General features: G+C 39.7%; 2 protein-coding genes across 3 annotated transcripts; both read left to right on the forward strand.

Moving 5' to 3' along the window:
• Positions 1 to 6,583: 6,583 nt before the first annotated feature.
• Positions 6,584 to 7,576, forward strand: LOC104418733. Its single transcript, XM_010030167.3, has 2 exons — positions 6,584 to 7,112; positions 7,195 to 7,576. The coding sequence occupies exons 1-2, from the start codon at positions 6,737 to 6,739 to the stop codon at positions 7,287 to 7,289; spliced, it is 471 nt and encodes a 156-aa protein (XP_010028469.2). The 5' UTR covers positions 6,584 to 6,736; the 3' UTR covers positions 7,290 to 7,576.
• Positions 7,577 to 10,615: 3,039 nt separating this feature from the next.
• Positions 10,616 to 16,006, forward strand: LOC104418734 (glycoprotein 3-alpha-L-fucosyltransferase A). 2 transcript variants are annotated; one of them, XM_039301835.1, is made up of 7 exons: positions 10,616 to 11,447; positions 12,200 to 12,360; positions 13,289 to 13,530; positions 14,112 to 14,216; positions 14,532 to 14,688; positions 14,910 to 15,137; positions 15,288 to 16,006. In XM_039301835.1, the coding sequence occupies exons 1-7, from the start codon at positions 11,046 to 11,048 to the stop codon at positions 15,547 to 15,549; spliced, it is 1,557 nt and encodes a 518-aa protein (XP_039157769.1). In that variant the 5' UTR covers positions 10,616 to 11,045; the 3' UTR covers positions 15,550 to 16,006. The 2 variants fall into 2 exon arrangements, with proteins under 2 accessions (XP_039157769.1, XP_010028470.1); XM_010030168.3 differs by having other exon boundaries at positions 10,620 to 11,447; positions 15,300 to 16,006.
• Positions 16,007 to 16,410: the final 404 nt, after the last annotated feature.

A 16,410-nucleotide genomic window follows, 5' to 3' on the forward strand; every position in this document is an offset into this window, starting at 1 on the left:
GAAGAAGCAAAAGAAAAGGAAACAAAATTTTTAAAAAAAAAAAAATTAATAATTTGAATCCAACATTTTTAAAAATAAAAATAATTGAAAATTCAATTTTAAAAAAAATTAAGAATGGACGTTTCATTAGTTAATGACTCGAGCTCGAGCACGAACAACTCACGCACAACCTTTGTGGACTCGAGCTTGAGTGCAAGGGACTAGAGCTCAAGCGTCAAGGCCTAAGCCCCACTTTTATGGATGCAGTCTAGGGTGTCGAGGTATAGGGCATAAGCACCAAGGGTTCGGGCCTACCCTCAATGGACCTAAGCATCAGTGTAGGGGACTCGGGCCTAGGTGGTGGGAGCCCAAGCCTGGGAACCAACGTCTCAAGTTTTGTCTCAATGGACTTGTGTTCGAGTGTCGGAGACCTAATCCAAGCCTTAACGGACACGGGCCCAACCTTGATGGACCCAACCCAGGTGTTGGAGACTTTGGAACTAGCGTTCGGGTTCCGGTATTCAAACATAAACTTTCAGGTTCAAGCATGAAAAATTGTAGTTTGGAAAATATTTTTCAACTTTTTTAAAAAGAAAACATTTTCCAGAATCTATGCATAGTTTATCATTGACCACAAAAACATTTTCTGTCGACTCATTTGTCTAAGTAAAACAAACGTCAGAAAATGAGGAAAATATAATCTGCGAAACAAATGGGGCTGTCATATGTAGAACGTAGTAGGATGACATGGAAATCGCTAACGTGTATACCGAGTAGACATTTTTTAATAATATTTTTCTTTTCTTTCTTTTTTCTTTTTCCTTTACCAACACTGCAAGCAAGGCCGCAAAAGCCCTTGTCTAGGGCCTTTGTGGTCCCGTTGCTTTGCGCAAGGCGACCTTTGCCTTGATTTGATGAGGGCCTGGCCACTAGCAATGAAAAAAAAACAGAAAGAAAGACAAAAAATTATTATTATATGCCTACATTAACGTAGGCTTTATCATGTGAGGCAGTCGTTGTCAACGTAAGCAATTTTCAATATAAATTGATCAAATAGATTGAATTAGTATAAATATAAAAATATTTATAATTCAATTAATTCAATTAAAAGATTGAGAGATAAATTCATATATTATGACCTGTGTAAGATTTTTTCGGTTCTCGTCGAGAAAAATGATTGGAGTTAGAGACTGTTGGAACGGGGTGGGCCATTGGGACGTCAGTGCTCTCTCTCTTATCTCTATCTGGCGACATCCAGCGTGCTATGTCGACAACCTCTGCAAACAAACTAGAGATTGATTGGCAACAAGTTTGTCGGTTTCGACTGTTTTTGCCTTAAATCCACCACTGAGAATTGCTTTGAACAATGAACGGAATGCTAGGCCAAGGACTGACAGGTCATCGATCTTCGAAATTGGGAAATGTCACCATGACGTTATTGCTGCTGAGCAGACCGTGGAGCAGCACGAGGGCTGAACGTGCGGAACTTCTGCCCACAATCACGCCCATGCCTAGAGATGGTGAACTTGCAGAGGAGTTGGCACCCACCATGATAGACTTACAGCCGCATGATCTCAAGAGACCCACCACTACATCTTAACCGTACAATTATTTGGTTACAGGATAACCTCAGCAGGTGACTTGTGTTTCCATGTTGGGGCTATCAAGCTTGGCATGCAATTCTAGTGGACTTATAAGACTGCATTCCTCAATTTCACGTGTTAGTACTGGCATGCTCAACATCTCCCAAGTTTCATTTTGTATATTTGTCTTCCTCAAGAGGAGGGAATACCCTCCATGTTCTTTACATCTTAAAAGTTTTGATATATGGATTAAATCAAGATGAAGTCTTTTAAGGATATGCTTAAATCAAAATTCCTACCACAATTATGCCCATGCCTAGAGATGGTGAAATAGCGGGAGTTAGCACCCACCACGATAGATTTGGAGCCATATGATTTCAAGAGAGCCACCTCAACATCTTAATTGTACGATGATCAATAATGCAATAGAACCAAAATTCTACGTCTCAAAAAATTTAAATGAAAAGTAAAGTTAGATTAACCTGTCACAAAATTGTAAATTGTCGCTTGTTAGTAATTATAACTCGATTAAGATATTTTGAAAAATCTAGAAAGGTTTGGCACTTCAAGTGCATAATGGGAACTTCTTTCCATCTTTCAAGCAAGTACCTAAACCATTTCATCGTCTTCTTATTGAGTGGATTGACTTTTTGAATGTGAGTTGATGCAAGGCCTCCGTCAAATAGATTGCCACACCGTGTGTTTTTGCCAACGTAGCTTACTTAAGGCGCGTTTGATAACGATTCTATTTTGTGAAACAATTTTTTATGAGAAATAATTTTTTCTATTTTTATTCTTGAGAACAATTTCTGAACAAAAAAATGTGTTTAGTAACTTCTCAAAATTTTTATTCCCGAGATAGAATTGGGCGACATTTGGCCAAGGCGAGGCTCTGCCTCGGCCAAGCTGCATGAGGTCGACCTCGCCCAAATCTGGTGAGGCCGAGCTCCCCACCCACCGGTGAGGCTCGGCCTCACCTACCACCGCCAGGTGACGCCGTCCTGAAGGTGGCTCGACGTCTTCAAGGGTCGGCGCAGGCCGATTGCCGATGCCAATCATGGCCAAGGCTGGCGTCCGGCCAAAAGGAAGAAGAAGAAGAAGAAGAAGAAGAAGAAATAAGAAAAAATAAGAGAGAGAGAGAAATGGATTCTAGAAATTGTTTCCAGGAATAAGAAGTTAATTTTTCTACTTTTTGTTTCTGTTCAAAATCTATTATCTATTTTTTTGTTCCCAAGAACAAAAGTTTTACCAAATAGAATTCTATTCTTTTTCCGTTCCATAAAACAACAAAAGAACATAAATTTTTGTTCCGAGGAATAGAAACAAATTTTTCCAAACAGGCCTTTATTAAGAAAAAAATAGTGTCGTCTTCATTTAGGTATTGAGTGATGAGGAGAGAATAGGTATTGTTGACTGGGACGATCTTGGCCATCCAATACAGTGGGGAGATTACCTAATATTTCCATCGCTATAATATAAATCGTGACGCCTACAAAGGGTTTGCCATGGTATTAAATACATGGATTTAATCGAAGAGCGTCATGGACATTTTCAAGTTATAGGAATATATGCAGAGCAGATGCTTCGGAAGTTGGATGCATCTTCCTTTCGATGATGTGATGGGTCGTAAGCAAGTTTCATTTGGTTGATACGCCACGAGACGAGAGAATGTTCTCTAAATAGATGAAAGCGAGAAGCAAGGTTTGTTAATTTTTCATCAACACGTCCCGATCTAATTAATGGGACTGGGGACTTTGGCGTGCGCTGCGAGCCACATTACATGTGCAGTGCTGATATCCGAGGCCATGTCAATATCTTATTTTATTGTAGAAATATCTTGATATTTTTTTATGTTTTATCTAGTATAGATAGTAGATATAAATAGAATCAATCATGCTGAATTATCTATCATATCCTGGTGGCCTCGAGCTACGTGGTGATGGGTGCTTGCTCTAGAATCAGGAATTCTGACTTATATAGGTGGGCTGTATCAAAATATCTCACCAAATTCTTGACCTGTGTATGATGTACATATATACAAAGATATATATATATATATAATAGAGAAAATGTAGATGGTTTTATAACAGAGTTCAAGTCATTATTCTGGAAATTGTCTACCCATTCTCAAGCATCCACAAGTAGACACATCCTTGGAAATTACTTTGAAAATTTTGCAAAGAATAAATGATTTGAAAGTATATTTTCTTAAAAATAATCTCTTACAATAATGAATGAATGAAAACTATTTTTATTATCCACGAAAATATTTATACATTAATTATTGTCGTAATGCAAACATGTTTCCATTGATTGGTTATTTTAAGCAGTCATTTTTAAGAAAAAATATTTGAAACCATTAATTTCTATAAAACAAATGGAGTTTAAATAAGGATTAACACTATGGGAAACCCCAAACCGATACACTTATAATAAATTTATCCCTAAGCTAATTCATTTTACCACCAAAAACTCCAAACTAGTACATTTGTAACAAATTTATCACAAATTAATTTTTTAACTATTGAAAGCCCTAAATGAGTACATTTGTGACAAATTTAATCTCAATTAATTTCTGGATTAATGTTGTGTAAAATACATTAGTAACAAATGGATGATACAACCCCAAATAAGTATACGTGTCAATTAACACATGTCATCCAACTTAATAATTTGATCCAAATAAATATACTCGTCAGTTATCACATACTATTGAAAGCCCTAAATGAGTACATTTGTGACAAATTTAATCTCAATTAATTTTTGGATTAATGTTGTGTAAAATACGTTAGTAACAAATGGATGATACAACCCCAAATAAGTATACGTGTCAATTAACACATGTCATCCAACTTAATAATTTGATCCAAATAAATATACTCATCTGCTATCACGTAATAAATGAGTACATTTGTGACAAATTTAATCTCAATTAATTTTTGGATTAATGTTGTGTAAAATACGTTAGTAACAAATGGATGATACAACCCCAAATAAGTATACGTGTCAATTAACACATGTCATCCAACTTAATAATTTGATCCAAATAAATATACTCATCTGCTATCACGTACTATTGAAAGCCCTAAATGAGTACATTTGTGACAAATTTAATCTCAATTAATTTTTGGATTAATGTTGTGTAAAATACGTTAGTAACAAATGGATGATACAACCCCAAATAAGTATACGTGTCAATTAACACATGTCATCCAACTTAATAATTTGATCCAAATAAATATACTCGTCAGCTATCACGTATTATTCAATTCAGTAATTTGACAGTAAAATTTAACGAAAATTAATGTAGAGTAAATTTGTCACCGGTGTATCATTTTTTTTAGTTTAATTTGCGATAAATTTATCACAAATACATTGATTGAGATTTTCCGTGGTATTAATCATTTAAATAAATGCACGGGTTGCCTTGGCTTGGTTTTTCTCTATATTTTGAGAATTCTCCGTAAGTAGGCAATATATATCGTGAAAAACGACTGTCTCATTCGTATGATGAAGTTGACTACTTGAAACTGAAGCCTAGTGACTGGATCTACTTGAATTACTTGGTTCGAGGATAGGAAATAGGTGGGCTTGAGTAGCAATTATTAGGAATTATACGAAATTAGAACGGGAGTTATAACGTGAACTCAACAATCAATCCCATGCCACAAAAAATCATTATGTACAATTTGCTATCAATCCCTCATGCCACCTTTTGAGTCAGGGTCCAACTTAATTGGATCATGGCTAACAAAATTTCCATAAATCTCAAGAATTAATGAGATGAAACCCAAATCACTCGAAAAAAAAAAGATACCGCTCGGGCTAATTTTTAGAGCACAGACTTATCTATCAATTTTATTTTTGTTCCCATTAAAAAATCATTAGGGATTTGTTATTTAAATTGAAGAGGGAGGAAAATTAAAGAATAAAAAAAAAAGCAAATCGAGGATTATTTTACAGGGGAGGCCACCGGATTCACAGCTCAGCAAGCAGAAAACGGGGTCAACTTGCTGGTCTGGACAGAAGGTACTGGAACCAATTCTCAGCTTACATGTCAAGCAAAAACACTAGCGAAAACGACACCCCACGACACGTCATTGACTTCCGTCTCTCTCTCTCTCTCTTTCTTCCTATCTTTCCTTAAGTTTAGCCCTAATTTCGGCGCATCAGAATCGATCTGTCGATATACTTTTCTTTAGAAAAAAAGAAAAGATAAAGTTGATCGAGCTGTACATGCCGTGGACTAGTTCATTAGAATTTTTGAATACATTTATAATGTCGCCCTTTGATAAGAAAATAATTTGAAGGGTTAGTTCGAGACTTAGATGGACACCCTTAATCAATAAAGAAGATTATGACGACATGCAATATCTGTAAAAATAATAGGAAAATTACCAAATGGGATTCGGTCAAATTTTTTACAGTTTTGTCAATTTGATCATAGTTTTTCATGAGAAATTCAAAAATATCAAAAATAATCTTTCTAGTTAATTTCCGTCTAAAATCTCGAACTTGTCAGCCAAAGTCATCGCCTCGGCCATTCCACTTATCAATAATTTCCGACGAAAATTAGTTTAAAAAACTATCATAATTTCATGCAAAGGTTTTAGGATTTAATCAGGAAAGTTGAAAAGTATATTAACGAAGTACATAATCGATTGTACAATTTCCCCTTAAAAACAATACAAGGGTTAAAAGTAATTCTAATTTTTATTCAAATGACTCGAGTCACATATATAGTACAATTATCACGTCACTTCACTTTTCCGAGGCAAGTGCATATTATAAAGCCACTGCAATTAATTATAATATGGCCTAGGGGATTCGGAAATTCGAAAAAAAAAAGAAGGGGAATAATGCCGGTGATCAAATTATGGCAAGTCCAAGGAAGACACAGCTTGTCCCTCGAACAAACCAACGTGGCCATAACGAATTAACAAGGCTACCAAATCCTGGTTCGGTCATGATAAGTTGGCAACATCACTTCGATTGCACATCCCCCAAATTTCTCGACCCCTCCCGTTGTCAAAAACGGCAACTAAATCCTGCACATCCCTATAAAGCCTCCCTCGCCCAACAGCGACATCCTTAAATCTCGGTTGTTTTTAAGGTTTTCTTTTCCAACTTCCGAGACTCCTCCCCTCCCCGGCGGCAGCAGCCCACCCGCCGCCATGTCGAAGCCCAGCGCGGGGCCGCCCCCGCCGCCGCCCCAGCGGCCGCTCCACAAGCAGCACTCGTGGTCCCCGGACGTGCTCCGGGAGGAGGCGTGGCAGCGGCGGAAGGGGAGCTTCAAGGGCCGGCGCGCGAGCGTGACGGACGACGACCTGGACGAGCTGAAGGGCTGCATCGAGCTGGGGTTCGGGTTCGACTCGCCCCGCATCGACCCGAAGCTCTCCGACACCTTCCCGGCCCTGGAGCTCTACCATGCGGTCAACAAGCAGTACCACCGGAGCCTGTCGAGGTCGTCGTCGGCCGAGTCGTCCCTGTCGCTGTCCTCGCTGGTCTCGGACAACGACGCCGAGAGCACCGGCTCCATATACGATCCAGGTAATTTGCAGATCGATGAGCCGAACGTAAAGGCACGTAATCCTTCCTTTTCCTAACGCTTTTTCTCGGTGCCGAACTGAAGGTGACGATCCGGAGACGGTAAAGACGAGGCTGCGGCAGTGGGCGCAGATCGTGGCGTGTTCGGTGCGGCAATCTTCTTCTCCTTCCCCACATTGATCTGCGCCAGAACCCAAGTGTTGTATATAGGAATTGATTGGTATACAATAGTCGATAGGCTCTGATTTGATTTTCTCAGTCAAAATTCGTTCCAAAACATTCCTTTTCTCCCTTATCATTTTTCTTCCCAATTTCGGGACCTCAGCTATACACCAATGAAATTCATTCTTGTCCGGGTATTATTATCTGTAAAGTGCGAAATCTCTTTTTGAATCTCATGATGAGGATGAATAGAGGAGGAGGAGGGCTGTCAATTGGGGCTGTCGAGCAACTCTGTAATTTCGAGATACAGATTTTATTTTCCTTTTTGGGAGCATAAGAATGGTAAGACATATTAATTTTTTTGGATTTTTTTGGCAAAATAATTAGCTGGCAGAATAAAGTTAGGTTTGCGTGGGGATGTTGTTCGTATATGGTCAATGTTCTCATTAGAGGAAATATCGGATATATTACCAAAAATAAAAATAAAAATTGTTTTGAAATCTTGATAAATATGGCAAAACAATAAATGCGATAGGGGTTGAGGTTAACGGACTAATTTCAAATTCAAGCCGATCCAATGCTTTGGTTGGACAATAAAGGTGGAATTGTCATATATACTCAATGTTCTTGTTATAGGAAATATCGGATATATCACAAATATATTGTTTTGATAAATATGAAAAAATAAAAAAATAAGCTAGAGGTTGAGGTTAACGGACTGATTGTGATGACTCAAATCACAATATAGTTTTTTGCAAATCCTCTAGATTCACCATGCCTTTGATAGGACAAAAGAGGCAAAATTGTTTGGTTTGTATATAATCAATGTTCTTGTTAGGGGAAATATTGAATGTATCGCAAAAAAAAAAAAATTGTTTTGAATTCCTGATAAATATGGCAAAACAATAAATACAATAGAGGTTGAGATTAATAGATTTATTAAGATGACTCGAACCAAAAGGAGTGTGCAAAATACCCAGGGAACCGCCGGACCGCCGGGAACCGGACCGGAATCGCCGGGAACCGGCGGTTCTTGAGGGAACCAGTCCGGTTCCCGGTTCCATGGCGAATCCACCCGCTGTCCACCCGGACCGGATCGGAACCTTTTTAATATTAAAAAAATACTAAAAGAAACCCTAAATCTCATCTCACTCCCTTCGTCTTCGGCTCCTAATCCTATCGTCATTTCACTGCGTTTACTTCTCCCGCCATCCGCATCTCCACGTACTTAAATTTAGTTTTTCTTTTTTGGCTTGCTTTGATGTCACGTAGTGTTCTATGTTGAAAATCAAAATTATTTTGTGTCAAGATCGGTTTCATGGATCCACCGGGAACCAGGACCCGGACCGACGGTCCGGTTTCGGGTGGATCCATGCAACAAGTGGATCCCGGTTCCAATTTTTCGGAATCGATCTTTAGCGGGCGGTTCCCGGTTCTAGGTCGGGAACCGCCCACCCGGACCATGCACACCCCTAGAATTCAGCCAACTCAAACCGCAATATGCTTCAGTGCAAATTCTATAGAATTGACATGCCTTTGATAGGATAATAGAGGTGAAATTATCTGGAACATGAGGATTAAAGAAAAACTGGATTTAGTTTACCTGTTCTCTAAGGCTACTCGGCATTGCGATTTCTCACAAAAATTCTAAGTTGGGCATGCTCGAACATAAACATTAACTCCAACAATTGAAGAATGGAACTTTGGTTTTTTTGTTGGTTGGGGGCTGAGGAATGTCGTGCCTCCCGTCCTAAATGGGAGCTCCATGCCGCTGCTAAACTGGGCCAAGACGTGCCAATACGGAAAGATGCAAAAAGTCTTGGATTGGACCCGCTCGAACAAGGGTGGGTTTCTTGCGCCCAGGAACGAAGCCCAGAAGTCCTCGAGCATGTCTGCCAGGAGAAATGGGCCAGGTTCCAGGCCCAGTTCAGTCACCAGATGTTCTGCTCTTCATGACGAGTCGATGGATCGATCTCACCAAGAAATCTATACATTCGCTCAAACGTTGTGTCCCAGCTAAGTGATGAAACATGCGCACGAACATCCGCCGGTGTAATGTTTCATTCCGTTGTGAAAGCCAATGTTTTGTGATGTGTGTTCCTGAAAATCTTGACCTACAATAATGCAATGGGCAAGCCAATTTTTCTCCGAATATTTATACAAATGGGTAGTAGAAGCATTGTGATTGTAGCACGCCTAGGGTGCATTTAGTAACCATTTTGTTCAGAGAATAATTTTCGATGAGAAATGATTTTTTTTTTTGTTACTATTTTTGGGAACAATTTATGAGCAAAAATACGTTTGGTAACTTCTTCAAAATTTATATTCCCAAAATAAAAATACGTTTGGTAAAATTTTTAGGTTTATTTATTTATTTTAATTTATTTTAATTCATTTATTTTTTTTCCTTTTTCTTTTTTCTTTTGGCTGGGCAACCTCGCCGGAGGCCAACCTCGCTCGGGCCTCGGCCTCCCTAGCTTGGCGAGCCTCCTTGCTTGGGCTAGGCGAGGTCGAGCTCACCTAGATTTGGTAAGGCTGGGCCTCGCGCGGCCACGGTTGGGCGAGGCTCGACGTCTCCGAGGTCCAGCGATGCTCCAGCAAGGTTGCCAGCTCTTTGTTTGTCCTGTCACCGGTGCTGGCCATGGCCAAGGCAGGCGATCAGCCAAAAGGAAGAAGAAGAAAAGAAAGAGAAAAAGAAAAAAAGAAGAGAGAGAAAAACTCATTTTAAAAATTGTTATCGAGAACAAGAAGAAGTTATTTTTTTCTACTTCTTTTTTTTGTTTCAAATTTATTCCCGAGAACAAAAGTTTTACTAAACACGTTATTATGCTTTCTTCTTTTCTTGGAATAAAAGAATGGAAATTATAATTTCGAGGAACATAAATAGATATTACCAAATAGGCCCTTAATTAAGTCAATCCATCACCATTACGGTCATGAAATCTTCTTGGCTAATTTCTAAAACACCCGTGTAAGATTTGTTACGAAGAATGGCATTCGTGCTTAGTATGATACCCCTCTCTTATTTCTCTCCATTAACAAATTATCTTTCTTAACAACGATAGATCATTGGATGATCTAGAAAGACCGATTTCCGAAGTTACCGAAGTAATGATGCAAAAGAAGCGGATTGGGTTAACACGCGAAGCCACGGCATGTGGCTGCGCTATCAGAAGCCGCGATAAATCACGTCAGTGATCTCTCAAAAACTGACCTACTCCACCTTCCTTTCCAACTAATGGATAGATAGAGCAAGTTCAAGCGTTGTCGTCATGATGAACAGACCATCCATCGCCAAACCTACTATATAAGACATCCCCGAAACTTCAGATCTCAGGTACCACAGGCCTTACCTACTCGATTTTCCAGGCTTCTGTTTTTTGTTTTTTTTTTTTTAATCTCTTTTGCTGAGTGACCGGTAGACCTACGTGATCCTTTACTTTCTACGTCTTTTTTGGGGGGCGAATAATGCCCCGACCGAGCCGGGGAACTTCCGCTTTGCGTGCAGCTGAGAACTGAGAACTGCGAACAGTGCGCGTATATTTTATGCGCGTCATTTGAATATTCAATCCAATTCCTCGGCTTTCATTGACTTCCGCGGACAAAAGAAAATCCCTGCTCGGTCGTGCTCTTGACCCTCCCCCAGAGCAGCGCCCGCTCCCGTCTCTGATCGACCGATGATATCGAAGAGGAGACGAGGAGAATCATCCCGAGACCACCCGTCGGGCTCTCTTCCTTGAAGTCGCCGCGTCGATCTCTCTCGAGCTTTCGGAGATGGAGAAGCCGGCGAATCTTGCTTCCAATCACAGATTCTCCCGGCCCGACTCGTCCCTGCCCATCGCCAACGGGAATCTGGCGGCGCCCAAGAAGAAATGGACCAACTTGATGCCCCTCTTCGTGATTCTCGTGGTGCTCGCGGAGATCGCGTTCCTGGGTCGGCTCGACATGGCCAAGAACGCCGCCCTGGTCGATTCTTGGGCCGACGTGTTCCATCGCTCGCATCCCGGAGGCGAGCTGCCCATGAACAGCGACGATTTCTCCGTCGCAAAGGAGGGCGAAGACCGGAATTTGGGGTCGGAGGAGGAGAGCTGCGAGGAGTGGTTGGAGAAAGAGGATGCTGTGGTCTATTCTAGGGATTTTCACAAGGACCCTATTTTGGTTTCTGGTCAGAACGAGGTTCGGTCTATGTTTGTTTTTGTTTGTTTAATGTCGAATTGATTCTTGTTTGATCCATAAAGTTCATTAATTTTTCTGCATGTCGTCGTAAAGAGAATGAGTAACTGTAGGAGATGCTTTATTTTTGTGCGTTTGGCGACATATAGTGCGTCGATTGAATAGTTTGTGGAGTTTGGATTCTTGGAAATTAAGATTTTTCTGAAACTGACTTGGAAAGGACCAGCAAGAAATAAATGCTTAGCTACTGAGTCATGATATACAGACACGAGAAAGATGAAGGCTAGGAATTGTACCTCTTTAGTCTTATCTTTGCTGTCTTCCATGTTGACTTCACTTGTACTGGTCCATGTCTATGTGAAGTGAGTTTTTGGAAAACTGAGCATTCGAGAAGGAAAACTGCCGCTATAACATGGCATTGAAGTTGCATATGTGGGGATGTTCAAGTTTGGCAGTTGATGTTTCTAAATCTCCTCTCCTCTCTGCTTCCTTTAGCTGGTGCAATTAGTAACTCAAGCAAAAACTCTAGTTCCACTCCCTTCAAGCTGGATTAGTTTTAGCTATGTGTTTGAGCATTACACTTGAGATGTTGGAGTTCCTCTCCATGCTTGAATAGTTGTGGTTCAACTCTGTTTCTAGGAAATACTATCATGAGTTTTCAGTGTGTTTTGGTTGGAATCCTTAATTAACATTCTGTCTCTATGCATACGATATCATTCTAAATTGTAGAAATCCCTTGGCATCCTTTAACACAGGATTGGAAGACATGCGCTGTTGGATGTAAGTTTGGGTACGGTTCAGATAAGAAACCTGATGCGCAGATTGGATCACATGGGCAAGCCGGAACAGCTACTATACTTAGATCGATGGAGTCTTCACAGTATTATGCAGAAAATAATATTGCTCAGGCACGACGGTGGGTAAGCACTATCTAAGTTGACTTGATAGTACTATTGAAAGGTGTTGTAGGCTCTAGAATATTGTGTAGTTTCTATATTGGAGTTCCTTTATATATGTTGGGCAGATGCTGATGCGATATAAGCTTTTTTTAAGAATTAAGGGAAGCAATGAACTTGGTATAATTTGCCCCATGCATAAACGCTTATCCATTATGCAGAGAGAGAGGAGAGAGAAGGGGGGAGGTAAATGGTTGAGTCTGTTGTTTAGAACTGAATCATTTGCTTGTCATGTGTTATCTGATATTTTCATTTATGATGCCCGTGGAGCTCCACGAAGATGTAGCCTTGGGTCTTAGGCTGCTACCAGCATATAGCATGGGAAGATGGTCAAAAGTGTGTAATTCTGAATAGTGTGCAAGTAGTTATTTCACTAACGAGGGGCAAGTTTGTGTATTTCACAATTGTAAATCTCATTTATCACCAAGTATCTGATAAGTAATTTCCACCTAATAAAACTGCTACATCAAACCAAACTCCATGATCCGTAAGTGGTTACCTGATTATTAGATCTAAACTCAGAATTACTCAGATCTCTGCCAAACAATCTCATGCAGTGAATTAGAGTTAGGAATTGGTCATATTAACATGCATAATTGCGAAATCATTGTGTTTGTTTTACCGATCCATGAGGTCAAACTTTTGCTGTTATTAAGATAAGAACAGGTGACGGAAGGGACACGAATTGTTAATAGATTAATCAGACAAGATACATTATAATTATTATCTTTTTTTTTTTTTTATAGATCATGCGATTATGACTGATGCTGCCTCTATGTACATGCGCTGGATTTTCATGCTAGCAGAATGACTGGGTTGCATGCATTGCTCTCCATTCCTTTTCTTGTTATCTTTCTGTATCGTGATCTTAGATGTTTTGTGTTTCAGGAGGGGTATTGATATTGTGATGACAACTAGCCTATCCTCTGATGTTCCAGTTGGGTATTTTTCATGGGCTGAGTATGATATTATGGCTCCTGTGCAGCCAAAGACTGAGAATGCCATTGCAGCTGCCTTTATTTCTAATTGCGGGGCTCGAAATTTTAGGTTGCAAGCTCTTGAGATTCTTGAAAAGGCTAAAATAAAAATAGATTCATATGGTGGCTGCCATAGGAACCGAGACGGGAGAGGTGAGCGCTATTATTTTTAGCTGCTCAATCTGAAAATATCAACTGTTATATAATAGAAATATTTTGTTAGTTTAGGTTGTATAACATTGTGTGCGGAAAGATTGTCATTGTGACTACACTGGAAAGCATCTCTTCCTTTAAATCCTGGCAGCTTCCTTTTTGGCCTTGTTCACATGACAAACAATGGATTTGGAATGTCACAAGCAAACTTACACTTCTGTTAGAATAATGTGATTAGGTCTATGCTGTTCCATGAATCTGTGCATTTCGCTTATGCATTTTAACATCTGAACAATTCATCTCTGAATATTTCATATGGAACATGAGCCGTGAAGATTTGTTTTAAAGAGTAGGGCCAGCACCAATCAACTCTCTAACCAACCTAATGAGATTACTGTGAGAAATTGAGCTCCTAATGAGTCCAAAAGTTGAAAAGCATATCGTCCTGCATGAAGTGTTGGCACTCAAATGTGCGAGAATCCTATATCTGCTTGTTATTTTGACCAGTGATATTTTAAAAGAGAACAGAGTTGGATGGAGCTATTGATATCTTCTGTAACTGTGTTTATTTTATTTTGCAGTGGACAAAGTGGAAGCTCTGAGGCGCTACAAGTTTAGTTTTGCTTTTGAAAATTCTAATGAAGAAGATTACGTCACTGAGAAATTCTTCCAATCGCTTGTTGCCGGTAAATGGTGTTTATTGTCTTTTTACGTTCTCCTGATCGATATATTTTTGTTGAAAAGTTGACCCTTTCTCCCATTTGATCTCCTCAGTGATTATCTCTTTTTGGCATTTCCCAAATTGGAATGCCAAGTTATCCAGATTTCAGTACACAACTTTTTCTCATCGGGTCAATCGCTTAGACTATTTGGTCCATTGAGCAAGTTTGTCCCATACAGACATTGGCAAACATATTGTCTGTTTGTGAAATTTGAGGAAGTCGATTACCTATTAACTGTGTTGCAATGCTGAAATAGTTGTGAAATAATGAATTCTGCAGGTTCTGTTCCTGTGGTTATTGGTGCACCAAACATTCAGGATTTTGCACCAGCTCCCGGTTCATATTTACATATCAAGGAGTTAAAAGATGCTCCAGAAGTTGCCAAGACAATGAAGTACCTCTCAGAGAATCCTGTTGCATACAACAAATCATTAAGGTACTCTTTAACAACAAACCAACCCCCCAAAAAAATAAATAAAATAAAATAAAAAAAAGAACAAATGCCTGTGCACATAATAACTTCTGATTGTTTCATTTCTTTTCTGAAATGCTCATTTTGTCTGATTCTGAGGATATGTGGCTGGAGTTCTTCTGTGGTTTGGAATTGCAACTAATATTGTTCCTGGAGGACTTCTAATATGAATGTGGCTCTATTAGGTGGAAGTATGAGGGTCCATCCGATTCTTTCAAGGCCCTCGTGGATATGGCAGCAGTTCACTCATCATGCCGTCTTTGCATACATCTTGCTACCACGATTAGAGAGAAAGAAGAGAAAAGTGCAGGTTTCAAGAATCGTCCATGCAAGTGTACTCGAGGCTCAAAAACCGTATACCATTTGTTCGTGAGAGAAAGAGGGAGGTTCGAGATGGTATCCATTTACTTGAGGTAAGTGCCTTGATATGCATAAAACAATTGCAGCACAGCAGCAATTTCTCTATACATCTGACTTGTAAGATAAATCTATCGGTTCATCCCTTTGTTAGTCTTCCTTGGTGTTTCTTGTTGACATGCCGGAAGAATTTTCAAGATATTTAAATGCTCATACAGAAAACTCACGCTGGAGGCCCTGGAGTCTGCAATTTGGACAAAGTTCACTTCTATGAACCATGTGCCAATTTGGAAGGAAGAAAGACCTGAAAGCATAAGAGGAGGGAATGAACTTAAAATTTACAGAGTATACCCTGTTGGCATGACGCAGAGGCAGGCTCTGTATACGTTCAAATTCGAAAACGACGCAGCCCTAAGGAGTCACGTGCAAAGCAACCCATGTGCGAAGTTTGAAGTGATTTTTGTCTAAGTAGTTTCTTATCCTGGCTACAGTTTAGCAGAGTGGGCCATTTGTGCACTTCCTGCTGTGGGAATTTGCGAGGAGGTGAATATGAAATTAATCAGATCGATGCCTCCCGGTGCACCATCCTCTTTTGCATATCGTGCTTATGCAAGTGATGGATGGAGCGATAAATTTAGCAGAGAACTGACGGAGTATTTATCGGGCCAGCTGCGGCAAGCTCAGATATTTGATCATTGTGTTTGCCTATGACAGAAGCTGGATCTAGGTTATTTCGGTGAAGGGCGTTAGATTAATTCTCGGGTCATAACCTTTGATGTATTTCTTTGACTCTTTGAGGTGTGGCAATACAGAGATTCACGGTTCAAATTTTGATCTTCCTATATTTTTTCTGTCCTAAGTAGCTATGAACTGGAACAGTGATGGACCTGCTCCACCAGAGTCTACATATTGGGGCCTTTCGATATCCAGGTTGATGTGTTGATACTATGCTTTGCCTTTGAGATTGACCGTTGGAGTTGAACTTAGGTCAGGGGCAAAGTATATTTGAAAGTTTCTAAGGGTTAGTAATAATTTCTTTTCAAAAAGTCTTTTTTTTTTTTTTTTCTATTCTCCGGAATGATTTTTGAATAAAAGAATGCGTTTTGAATAAAAGAATGCGTTTCTAAGGATATAAATACATTTGATACAACTTTTCTTTTTTTGAAACTTAGAATCTCTTTTCATTTTTTAATATTTTTTTAGATCTTTCATTTTTTTTCCTTTTTGCTTCTTCTTTCTCCCAGTGGCCGACAACCGATAGCAATGGACCAACTGCTGGTCGGCAATTGGTGACCACCGTCGGCGGCGATGGCTAGTGATCGATTGGGG

This window comes from Eucalyptus grandis, chromosome 9, assembly GCF_016545825.1.
Source record: "Eucalyptus grandis isolate ANBG69807.140 chromosome 9, ASM1654582v1, whole genome shotgun sequence".
Classification (NCBI taxonomy): domain Eukaryota; kingdom Viridiplantae; phylum Streptophyta; class Magnoliopsida; order Myrtales; family Myrtaceae; genus Eucalyptus; species Eucalyptus grandis.